Source organism: Saccostrea cucullata, unplaced genomic scaffold, assembly GCF_032062105.1.
Source record: "Saccostrea cucullata isolate Sc308-1 unplaced genomic scaffold, CSIRO_AGI_Scuc_v1 ctg11677, whole genome shotgun sequence".
Lineage (NCBI taxonomy): Eukaryota > Metazoa > Mollusca > Bivalvia > Ostreida > Ostreidae > Saccostrea > Saccostrea cuccullata.
Window position 1 is genome coordinate 1 of NW_026923137.1, and position 12,463 is coordinate 12,463.

The 12,463-nt window shown below is 36.8% G+C and overlaps 1 protein-coding gene and 1 long non-coding RNA gene across 2 annotated transcripts; one reads left to right on the forward strand and one right to left on the reverse strand.

Annotated features, from left to right (window-relative positions):
- Window positions 1-1,428: 1,428 nt before the first annotated feature.
- Window positions 1,429-4,906, forward strand: LOC134263266 (uncharacterized). The gene is made up of 3 exons (XR_009991219.1): window positions 1,429-1,550; window positions 2,732-2,860; window positions 3,714-4,906. It is a non-coding gene; the product is annotated as an uncharacterized LOC134263266 (long non-coding RNA).
- Window positions 4,907-8,495: 3,589 nt separating this feature from the next.
- Window positions 8,496-11,365, reverse strand: LOC134263265 (uncharacterized). The gene is made up of 2 exons (XM_062745593.1): window positions 10,692-11,365; window positions 8,496-10,557 (listed from the first exon to the last, which is right to left on the reverse strand). Exons 1-2 carry the CDS (start codon window positions 11,363-11,365, stop codon window positions 8,496-8,498), a joined length of 2,736 nt encoding a protein of 911 aa, XP_062601577.1.
- Window positions 11,366-12,463: the final 1,098 nt, after the last annotated feature.

Sequence of the window (12,463 nt, forward strand, 5' to 3'; positions counted from 1 at the left end):
ATATACATGTAATATAGTTAACTTTATTGTTTATTTCGATAGAAAGTACGTCCCAATATGGAGGTGTCCCATGCTCCTTGAGAGGCATAATTTATTGTTGCCTTCTATAATGTTTGAAAAATTTTGCTCCAACCAAACAGATTGCATGTGACAATAAAGTCGTGGATTGTGAAACATTAAAAGAACTGATTTGCAAAGCCAAAGGCCAGGCCCACAGATTGGCAATGATCATAGAAGCTATATTCAAAGCTCAAGATGTCCGTGATATTTCGTGAGGCGAACCCTGATATGATTTACGAGGAATCAAAACATTGAAGGAGTATTTAGGGTTAAAGATCCAGAATAGGACCCTTAGTCCTCCACCAAACAGAGCATTGCTTTAACCCCTTCTCTACCGCATCGGTCAATATGACCGATAGCGCGTTAAAACACGACATCGCGATAACAGGACCTCTGTATATTTTTAATAATAGCATTAGGGTATATAAATTATATATCATCTTTTAGGAAATTTTCTCTACTTTCAGACCCTGTAAAAATTTCGAGCCTTATTAATCGGTAATGAATAGATTTTACGTTTTGAAGACATTCATGACTTTTTGAAAATGACGCAATTTTCCAACGCAAGGACGAATATCCTGACGATAGGTATATTTTTTCCTGATTAAATCATTTAAATAAAATTAATATATTTAAAAAGGATATTTTTTCTGCTTTTAAAATATGTAAAAATTATTGCTTTTACTTTTAAATATTTTGTAAAAACAAGAATTTTCTTCCACGCATGTGATTTTTCTGGGTTTTATTCGTAATATTTAAATTAAACGCAGTTTTACCTTTATTTCTGTGTTGAAATAGGGAAAACAAAATACAGCTGGTAAAAGTAGAGAAAATTTTCATTTCAACAAGCCTTCACTGGTCTCTTTATTTTCGGTATTATTTGAATTACCATAATTTGAATTTTGAACCTCCGCGTAATTTTTGTAGAAAAATTGAATGTAGTCAATATTTAACGTCAAGGTCGTTTTCTTTTTCTCATTCGGAACAACATGTTTAGTACTATTATATTTAATTAAATATTTTTATTTAAATAGATGCATTATTTTAAAAAAATGGTTTAAAATAACAGTAATTATCTTTACACCTTTAGAGAAATATAGTACATGTATATGTATTTTTATTTTTTTATGCAATGTGCAATAAGTTCATTCAGTGTTGATAAAAAAAATAATGTTTGATTCCTAAAGGTCTACGTAAAAAAAAAAATCAGATTTATTGCTGTTTGCTTTAAAATATATTCTTAATATAAAATACAATTAAACATATACTGACATGAAATTTAAAAAACTTTGAAACAAAATGATTTATTACAAATCTCGAGTTTACACGACTCATTACGGTATGAGTTGATATTATTCGAGATTAACACGTGTTTCCGCTTTAGCAGTAAACAACAACAGCATGGATTTTCAGGATTATTTAATATTTTACGATGGAGAACACGTCAATTCATCAGATATGACGGGTCTTTTCTTTGGCATTAGATGTGAGTAAGTATTGATTGAAAAGTTTAAAAGTATTTTAGAGTACATTGGCTGAAATGAAAAGACATTATAGACTACCAAGGACCTATATACTAAACTGTAGGCCTATAGTAGTAGACTGGACCCTGGCTACACATGTACATGTGATATGAAGCCGTTCGCTGGTTTGACATCGTCGGTAACCCAAAAATGATACTTTTCGGTTCTTTCAACGATCACAAAACCTTTTTTTCCGATGACAAAATTATTTACAATGCAATGTCACTGTTTTCTCAATATGGAATCTGAATACTGTGTTGACTGATCAATAAAATATTTTTGTTTGATGTACTCCGTCCCCTCCGATCCACATTTTCAAGATGGGTAAGTAGGTGGTTAATTTTCGTGTGGTTTACACTGCTGAAAAATTGATAACTGTCATAAAGTCACAGATTTCTTAGCAGTACACATTTGACATGTTTGTTAGCTACTAAAGTTTTTTGTTATAAAAATTTTCAGTCAAAAAGCATCCTATAGAAATTATACATCTTTGCTTTAAAATGAAACAATTTTAGTAAATTTAAAAAGAAAAATAAAAGTTTACAGTGCTGAAAAAATTATTGGCGTGGATAAGTATGATTGCTTCTCATTGTGTTGAACTGTTACAAATCAGTTATCCTGTTGGCCATAACTGACCTCCTTTATAATTTCATTCAAGAAATAACTGTGTGGTCACTCATCGATAGCCCCCAAACTTTAAAAAATTTGAGTACAAAGTCTCTCAAGGAGACACAATTTGGTGAGTGATTTTTACATGCATTGTATTTAAAAGAGTTCAAAGTTTTATATTTCCACTGCAACAAGGTGCGACTTTTTGCACATGCTGAAAAAATAAAACATTTGAGAAAAAATTGTGATAAAAAAGCTTAATTAAGCTATTCCGAATAGCTTAATAAAGCTATATAGCTAAATCAAGCTATAAAGCTTAATCAAGACATTGTGCCGGACCTGTCAGAGTACATCAAACAAATCAATTTTTGTATTGTGGGCCTGAACATCCAAACCGTGTTTTGCAATGATGGATTCGAATAAGTTTGACTTATTTTTGTGTTGTTTTTGAAGTGGATAAGTTTTCTTGACCACTTCTAGGTACATTCAAAGAAAAATGAAATATGACATAATTGACACAAACACATATATTTTTTTAGCACGTGTAGTATGCTGGTACCATTTAGGCTTCAGAACTTTCATCTATGAAGACCCACTTGCTAATCCCACCAATGGCCACTATGCACAGAAAAGACCATGATGTGGAGGACATAGGTGCTTAGTTATTAGTAAGTCAATTTTATTGCAGTCAAAATTCCTCATTGCCACTGGATGGCTATTAGTCAACACTCCGAGGTACATGAGTAGCCGGACTGGCGCAGTGGTTAGAGCCTCTGCCCTATAGTCATGAAGTAAGGAGTTGATCCTTACATCACATGTTCGAATCTTACTATGAGACATGGAGACCCGTTCTTCTGATAAGACACTATAAAAATATCTTATCTTATATTATACTTATACTTATATAACCCAATTAAGGTCCCTTGTCGCAGTAGGTGCTGGCATGAAAAAGATCCCTCACAGCTCAATAGCTGTAAGTGCCGAGTATAGAACAAAATTTGCATCTGTCCACCGACAAGTGGTGGCGTCTCCATCTGAGAGAGAAATTCTTGAGAGAGACATTTAATAACATACAAACAAGTCCATATATATAAACACCTTGTCCCAGGGATTTTTCTCTGAAGTAACAGTTTTCAGTCCAACATGCCCTTTCTCTTAAGAACCCTGACAACAAAAACTAAAAAAGGATACTTCATGCATTTGATAAAATTAATGGTTAATTATGCTATTTTTTAAAATTTATAATTGATTAACCTTGATTGTTTAGTACACTGTATAAGGCTTACAATATTTCAGTCATAATACATTGACTTCCCCAAACCATTTAACTACAAGTATGACAAAATATGACATATATAATATAATATACATTGTATATGATATGCTTTATAAAGACTTTTTAACAATATTATAAAAGGAAAGTGCCAATTGTAGATTTCTGTATAAACTGAATTATCTGATAAAAAGTACATATTCGATTAGAAAAGCTTTTTCAAAACTTTTTTTTAAAATTTATTACAGGAGTCGGGACAGAATACATTTAGAAACTGATCATGCCTCGGTCAAATCAAAGGAGTTTCCTTGGTCTTTCAGAGAGATGGCAGAGAGTTCATTCAACATGAAGATGATGTGCACATAATAAAATCTGGAATCTAAAGTTAGAGATAAAAACCTGCAAACTTACTAGCAAATAAGCCTATCTGCTTGTTAATTATTCTTTGCCGGATACTTCAACTTTAGGAATGCTCTTTATTTCTATCAGTGATGCAAGTGGTTATTCAAGATCATGTCATGTGATATAAGGAATTCTGACTTTTGACAGCATAAGTCAAGGGTTTGTGAGAAGAGTAGCAAATACTTAAGAAATCCTTGGATACTGAAATTCACTAATTATACACCACATAAACTGGATGAATGAAAGATTGTAGCTGAAGTTTTGTGCTTGTCCATCTTTGCTGTTTTTTCATATGCTTATAAAATGACAAAAGTTGTTTTAACAAGTGACCCAGTAAAGACTTGAAAATGTAAAATAATTCTTGTAAGAAAAAAAAATTGTAAATGTTTTCTTAAACAATGTATTCTAGATGACAAAGAATGTGTTTGACTAAGTTTTTGAAAATGACAAAATAAGTTCTCTTTTGTGTAATTAAAAAATGATACTGGTTGCAATACATTTTTACCTTAATATGATTTTATAGTATTCGTCACTAAGATTGAAATACTTGAGATCACATCTTACAAATTTTGTTCCAGTTTACTTAAGTCAGAGATATATATTTTTTGAATGACAACCAAGATTTGGAAAAAAAGAAAAAAAACAAAGTAAAACAAAACTATTCACTTTTGTGATATCTCTGTTGATTTTGTTGTTTACAATTTTATGTGTCAGTTATTGGACAATATGTCCATAATAATTGCAGCATTTCAAATTTGATATATACTTACAATTTAAGGCAGATTTCTGTACTGATATGACCTTGACCCCCAAAGAACAGAAATTTCAGGGTCAATACTTAAGACAATTATTTGTTGGATGTTTTATACATTATTTTTGACCTTATATCTTACAAATGATACCATGGAAAACTGTCTAGAATAAGAAGTAAGAAACCTATAAAGCCCAAAAATTGAATATTGGTGTTGCTTAGCAACCATTCAAAGGTCATTTAACACAAATTTGAACAAAAATAATATGTGGATATTGCAATACAGTATGCTGCCTTCTAAAGAGTAAATTCAAAATTTTCTTCTTTAGCATCCATTGTTACAAATTTAAGAAAGATGAAAAGTTTTGGGAAAAATTTCTGAAATTATGCAATTTGACCTTTGACCTCCAAAAAAAGTGAATCTGATGAAGTCAAACTTTAAGACAATTATCTGGTATATTATTTCAGTATCATTACCCCACATTTGACTTTACAATATAATGGAATGCATAAATGTGTGTGGGATGAGCAAAAAACAAGAAATACTGCCTGAAAATTGAAAAATACTCCGTTGCTTAGCAACCTCTTTAAAGTCATTATTTGCAGAATTGAAAAAAAAGTTAATGTGATTAATGTAGTACAGGATAATGACCTTTTGTGGGTTAATTCTGAATTTCCTATTTCAATGTGTATCACTTTTAATTTTTAACTTGAAAATTAAAATGTGTCAAGAAATGCAATAAAATTCTGCACTAATTTGACCTTTGACCTCAATTGCCACTAGCAAGGTCAGTCGTGAGGTACCTGCATAGTTATGAAATATCATCTCAAGAAAATTCCCTACAAAATGGTATACATTATGCCTAGATTACTCTTTGAATAAAAAAGTTATAAATTGATTTATAAGGATATGTCAAAAGGTTTGCAAAAACGCTGAAAATGTGCCGGTAGAGAAAGGGTTAAATGTCCACTTCCTGGTTCAGAAGAACTCTTGCTAGATTAAGCAAGAAAATCAACAGTAAATCTGAGTTGCTGAACGTAAATCAATCTCTGGCCCTGTAAAGCTCCTTTTTTGTCTGCCTTTCTTCAGCATGATCCTTTTGCGCAAGCAGTTGCTGAATCCGATTTTAGTTCCGATATCGCACAGTACGGGATAGTCTTGTATAGAGGCTATTAGGGATGATTTGAAATCTAGGTTTACAGATAGGGGCCATGCTTTGGTTTTGTCAGCTTTGAGTAGGTTTTTAGAGTCTCGGACAGTCGCTGATAGGAATCCCCCTTCTGAAGACAATTTTCTGTATGCAAGGTAGCCAAGGTGGGGGGATAATGGAGAGTTCTGAAGGTCGAGTCATGGTAGGGTGAAGTTGGTAGACATTTGTCAAGTAGCATTGAGAGGTACAGAAATGTTTCTCATTGAGGCGCCTGCTGCTAAGCGCATACTCACTGCTCCTGTCAGCACAGCAGACTGTGAAGAAGGTTTTAGCAAGCTGATCCCTAGCAAGCAGATCGTAATCTAGACTTATGTAAGAAAATCACTGAAAATCTCAACATTGGAAAACCTAATAAGACTTTCAATTTCCAGCATATTAGACGAAATGAACTTTGAATAGAGATGTACCAAATACAGGAGGTTTTTCTAAGTGACATTTAAGTGACTATGATATAGTGATGTTCAATGAAACATACAACTTTTGGAATTTGAAATCGCAAGATTTTACTAAAATTACAAGCTTGAAAACTTAGGAATTTTCAACTTTATACATAACCATTCCCCGCGATAAATTAAAGTCCAGGCTTGTTGATATCATTGAAAGCGGCTTTTCAATAAAAATGGAACTCGTAAATTTATTGACCTTGTCATTGGTCATTTGCAAAATTATTTTGTTTAAACACATTTTAAATGCACATAACTCTGGAGCTGACATCAAAAATATGCTTGAGTTTCTGATTGACAATGTCTATATGGTTTTATTCCAACATTTTATTGGAATTACTTAGGATACCAATTGTGCTCCATCTTTAGCAAACCTCTTTTTATATTCATATACGGAATATATATATCTCAGTTGATTCCATACGCCAAAGCATGCTTGGCGTATAAATTTCAAAAACGAGGTTAATTTCCAGATAGCAGGATGTAATTGGACCTTTGCCGGGCAAAATATTACTCCTTATATTGGGCCACCGTATGCATTTAACATTGGGCCGACGGTAATTTGCTCATCGGCCCTTAATCAGACCAACTTGTTTGCTTATTGTTTGGCCAATGTAACAGAGAATATTGGGCCACTGTATTCTTATGATATTGAGCAAACGTCTTTTGGTACTGATGAGCCATCGTTATGACAAAAGTTCGAAAATGCTATTTTGTAGCTTATATGTCAGTCCAGGTCACAAGATCATTTGAAAGAACTTTAAATTAGTGGAGTAAAATACTATAAATTGAAGTCTCTATATTTCATGCTCCAAAGTTAAGGCAGAGGTTAAAGTTAACAGACAGATAAACAGATAGACATGACAAACCTCGATCTATCGAGCCGGGCGCTTAAAAACTAAGCCTTCTGGAATTGGAATTGGAAAAAAAATTATCTTTTAACACAAAAAAGTTAGGCACTGCCACTTTCCCTCTCCCAAGTCTCATCTTTCCTTCTTTTCTTGTCTGTTCTTTTTTTCCGCCCCCATCTCAGTCTTTAGCATATCTCAGCCATTCTTCAATTGTTTTTATTTCTTTGTTTGTGGAATCTGTTGTTGCTTTGTTTTTTCGCATACTCTCTTAACTTCAATACATTAGTTCCTTATCTCAATATTGAGTAAACGTACATCTATATATTTAAGCTGTCAATTATGGAATAACCGTCTAATTTTTCGTTTGATGATGAGATTGAGCGATTAGTTTGCGCGATGATTTTCATTATCACTGAAAGCATTAATGCATAAAATTATTGCAGAAAACAATCTCTTGATCATCATCAGAAAAACAAACAAGTGGCCAAGGGGCCCCATTATCGCTCACCTGAGCTACTGAGCCATGTAAAACGGGGGGGGGGGGGGGTTGAACAAATTTATTTTATTTTTATGATTTTATAATGAAGATCAATTATACTAATAGCGTTGTTTTTCTTAAGGAAATTCTAACAGCATTTTCCTATGTATACTTGCATACAACCTAGGAATGTCAACTTATGACAGCTCAGGTCAGAGTACTGTATAGCACTGTAAAAACACAATCATCAGTAGAACGTTCTTTGCAGCAACTAACCAGGTGTACCGTTTATTGGCCAAACCTCGTGAGAGGGTGAAAAACTACAAATTACAAAAGCACAATAAGAATTTGACAGAATATCAAAATAGAGAAATAATTATACAAAATTAGATGTGTTACTTTAAATGTAAGTTAAGCAGGCCTATGCCTATCGCAGACCGAAAAAGCGCGTTTACACAAACATTGTAATTGCAGAATTTAAACATAATAGGTAATAATGCATAATACTATAAGATACAAATGATCACGTTAGATACAAATTCAGGTAAAACAATACAAAACTTACTTCTTAGGGAGGCCAACTACGCCAGATTTAAGAGCAAAATTGAGAGGCAAACCGCATGGCCGCCATAATTAGAATAAACAGAAGATCGAATTCGATCGAAATAAAATATACAATACGTAAACGGCACACTCCCCCTCTGATTTTACCTAAAATCACTTATCTACCAAAAATGTTAACTAAAAAATACAACTCAACTGTAACATAACCTGACATTATACAATGTACATACTGAGCTAACTGATACACATAAATGCCAAATGAATACGACATATCAATTCTGACCTAACAAATATGCTACATGTACTAATAGATCACACAGAGTTCAAATGTCAATCAGTCTCTAGAAGGGTGATAAGTCGGGTGATCGGTCGCACATACACCACAAGTTTGTTGTCCTTACAAACTGCAACTTCAGCGTTACGGATCTTTCCGTCTTGACTAGGGAATGTCCTTTGTATGATACCGGTGGGCCACTCGTTGCGCGGAGAGTCATCCTCCATCATTAACACTAAGTCACCGGGCTTTAAGTTTAAGGATTGGCCTTGCCACTTCCTACGATGTTGTAAGTTATGCAGGTACTCTGTTTTCCATCTATGCCAGAATTCTTCGGCCAACACTTGCTCATGCTTCCATGTAGACTTTAAAGCGTCCTTGGTACCAAATGACGGAAAAGGCTCGGTGTCCTGTTTGGTCTTCATTGTCAGAAGCATTGATGGGGTAAGTAATGTCGGAGCTTCTGGGTCACTTGAAACATCTGTTAACGGTCTATTGTTAACAAAAGCACACACCTGAGCCATTAAAGTAATCAGTACGTCATGTGTGATGTCCTTCAGTCTGTGATCCAGTAGCATAGCGTTCAAAGTCTTCTTTGAAACACCGATGAGTCTTTCCCATGCACCTCCCATGTGAGGGGCATGTGGGGGATTGAATTTCCAAGCAATCCTAGAATCTGACAGGAACTTGGAAACAGGACCATTTTCTATGAATTCAGCATCAATGTCGAGGTCATTCACTGCGCCGACGAAATTTGTCCCCCTGTCAGAGCGGAACTGTGTGACTTGACCACGGACTGCGATAAAACGCCTCAAAGCATTTATGAATGCACCACTGGTAAGTTCTTCAATAACCTCAATGTGAATCGCCCTAGTCACAAAACAGGTAAACAGAATAGCCCAACGTTTCTGACTTGAACTTCCACTCCTGGTTCGGCGATGCACAACAGGCCATGGGCCAAAGGTGTCGACACCCACATAAGAAAATGGCGGACATGGTTTACAACGATCTTCCGGAAGATCTGCCTTATGCTGCCATCCTGGATGTCCACGAAGTCTACGACACACAATACAGCTCTTTATTACTGAAACCGTCATCCGTCTCGAACTCACTACCCAGAATCCAGCGGAACGTACAGCTCCCTCTGTGAAGTGTCTGCCTTGATGAAATATCCTCTGGTGGAAGTGACGTATGATGAGGTAACTGAGATGGTTGTTCTTCGGTAGGATAATAGGGTTGCGCATGACATCATCTAGCAAATCCGCAGGTACCTTGTTCAATCGTCCACCAACATGTAGCAGTCCATCTGCAACAATTCTTGGACATAAAGGTCTGATTGCACTAGAACGCGGAATGTCAGTCCCATCCTCTATACACCGAAATTCTGCACTGAACACGTCTCTCTGAACAGATACTATGATGGAGCGCTCACTCTCCTTCAAGAGTTCTGGGTCACTAGGACCACCAGATAACTTGTTTTTGTTCTGAAACTGTCTAGTCATGAACTTCAAGCGAGCAACCACACGTACGAGCATGTCCCAACTAGAAAATCTAGTGAATCTCTCAGAAAACACTTCTGTCTGACAAGTTGAAGGTTTTTCCTCATGATTTGACTGTGTGACATCTGCTGTGTCAGTCTTGCTGCAGGTAACATCTGAGCGAATCTCGATATCATGCTCTGGATCCACTAATTTAAAGTCCTCAGTTGAAGTACTGAGCGAACTGTGCGGTCCAAGAATCCAGCTTGAATCTTGAAGAGTAGAAGGGTGCACAGGACTGGTAGCAACATCAGCTGGATTAAGCTCGGACTGAACAAACCTCCATTGGGAAGGATGATTAAACAGACGAATGCATGCTACTCTGTGCCCAACATAAACATAGAATCTGCGACTTTCATTCGAGATATAGCCTAGCACTATCTGACTGTCTGGAAAGAAACGAAAGTCCTGCGACGGAATGTTCAGCTGATCTCTCACAAACTCGGCAACTTCTGTAGCTAATACGGCCGCACACAGCTCGAGCCGTGGAATAGTATGCCCATGGACTGGGGCAACCTTGGCCTTCCCAAGCAGGAAACTGGTACTAAACATGTCATTGTCCTGAAGTTTAGATACGCCACTGCGGCAATAATGTCTTTTGACGCATCACAAAATACAAGAACTTCACGTCTTGTTGAGTTAACGAATGAACTGTTATAACTCCTTTGCACACAAAAGTTTTCCAGTTGACTCAGAGAATCGACCCATGCTGACCACTCATCATGTAAAAACGCGGGTAACGGCTCATCCCAGTCTGTATTCATTGTTACGGACGTCATCTCGCGTAACAATAGCTTCCCTCTGATAACCACAGGTTGAGCGAATCCAATAGGGTCATACACACTGTTTATGGTAGATAACAGTCCACGTCTTGTGTAGGCTTTCTCCACTGGGTTAACCTTAAATGTAAATTTGTCCATCTCTGTGTTCCATAACAATCCTAAACTTCGTTGTGTTGGGAGGGCAGTTGATCCAAAGTCGAGATCTTTCAAGTTCTTGGCCAGGTCATCTGGGGCGAATGAATCTAATACTTTCCTACTGTTGGAGGAAAATTTGTGGAGTCTAATGTTTCCACCATCTTGTAAGGCTTTCTTGGTCCGATGCACAAGACTTATGGCCTCCTCTTCTGTTGTACTGGACAAAAGACCATCATCAACGTAGAAGTTGTTACACACCAAATCCCTTATATCTTCTGCCGATCCCTCGACTACTTTCCTGAGACCAAATGTTGCAACTGCCGGCGAAGGACTGTTGCCAAATACATGAACAGTCATCTGAAAGTCAACTAATGGCTGATTCAAGTCATTGTCCAAGTGCCATAGAAAGCACAGGTAACGATGCTGGTCTTCAGGAACTTTGAAATTGTGAAACATCTGCTCAACGTCCATGGTGACTGCTATCTTTTCTCTGCGGAATCTAAGCAAAACACCAAGCAGGCTGTTACACAGGTCCGGACCTTGTAAGTAAGACACTATTCAAGGAAACGTCCTGGAACTTGGCGGATAAGTCAAACACTATGCGCACGTTGTCTGGCTTCTTGGGATGATACACTGCAAACATAGGTAAGTACCATCGCTCCAATGACAGGGGTAACTCACGTGCTAACTCAGCATGATGATTCATGAATAACCTCTCCATGAATTCTCTAACTTGTTCCCGTTTAAGGTGGTTACATCTCAAGCTGATGTCTAATGATCTGGCTCTTCTAAGGGCAAGTGACTTGTTATCTGGTGGGACTGGTCTACATTCACAGAAAGGTAACGGTGCTTGCCACTGACCATCGGAGGTTCTCTTGAAACTAGTATCCATGAGGTCTAGGAACTTACGATCTTCGATCGACAACCCTGGTTTCTCATCCCCTGGTAAGGTTGGAAGATAGGCTCCTCTTCCACAAGGAATTCATTTCCACAGGGCAGTAAATAAGTGGGTCTTCCATTCATTAGAACTAGAGTCTTACTTACACTAATCACCTCTGGTTGATGCACTTTGCCCAAACAAACATCTCCGATGATAACCCAGCCTAGGGGTAACTTCTGGCCATAAGGAAGTCCCTCTTCTCCAACACGTTGATCCAGCACATGGTGTGCGGTAACCAGGTCCCTTCCAATCAGGAGTTCCTACTGTCTTTCAGAGCAGCTTCTGGTCTAATTAGTTCAGCCTCCTCAGCTGCATACTTCAACCGAGCCTTCGCTTTCTCAACATTGGCAGAATGTTGCATCCAGACAACGGTGAGGGAACTAATGACGGTGCCTTGGATGACTCCATCTTCGGCAGTGCGGACTGTAACAGTTCGATAAAAGCAGTAGTCTTGGCATGTAAAGATGCTCGAATTAGTCTGTGTGAAGACTGTTCATTTGCACTTTCTACACTTCTGTGACCTTTCAAAAATGCTTCATAACTGTTACTAAGAACTTCATCATTTTCCAAATGTTTCTGTACACTGTCAATAATCTGTTGACTCTGTGCGAGCTCTACACCATGTTCTG

Coding starts and splice junctions, on each gene's coding strand:
- LOC134263265 (XM_062745593.1), bottom strand. CDS start 11,365: ATGGACGTTGAGCAGATGTTTCACAATTTCAAAGTTCCTGAAGACCAG. Junction 10,558..10,691: donor GCGTTTTTACATGATGAGTG/GTCAGCATGGGT, acceptor TTATTGCCGCAG/TGGCGTATCTAAACTTCAGG.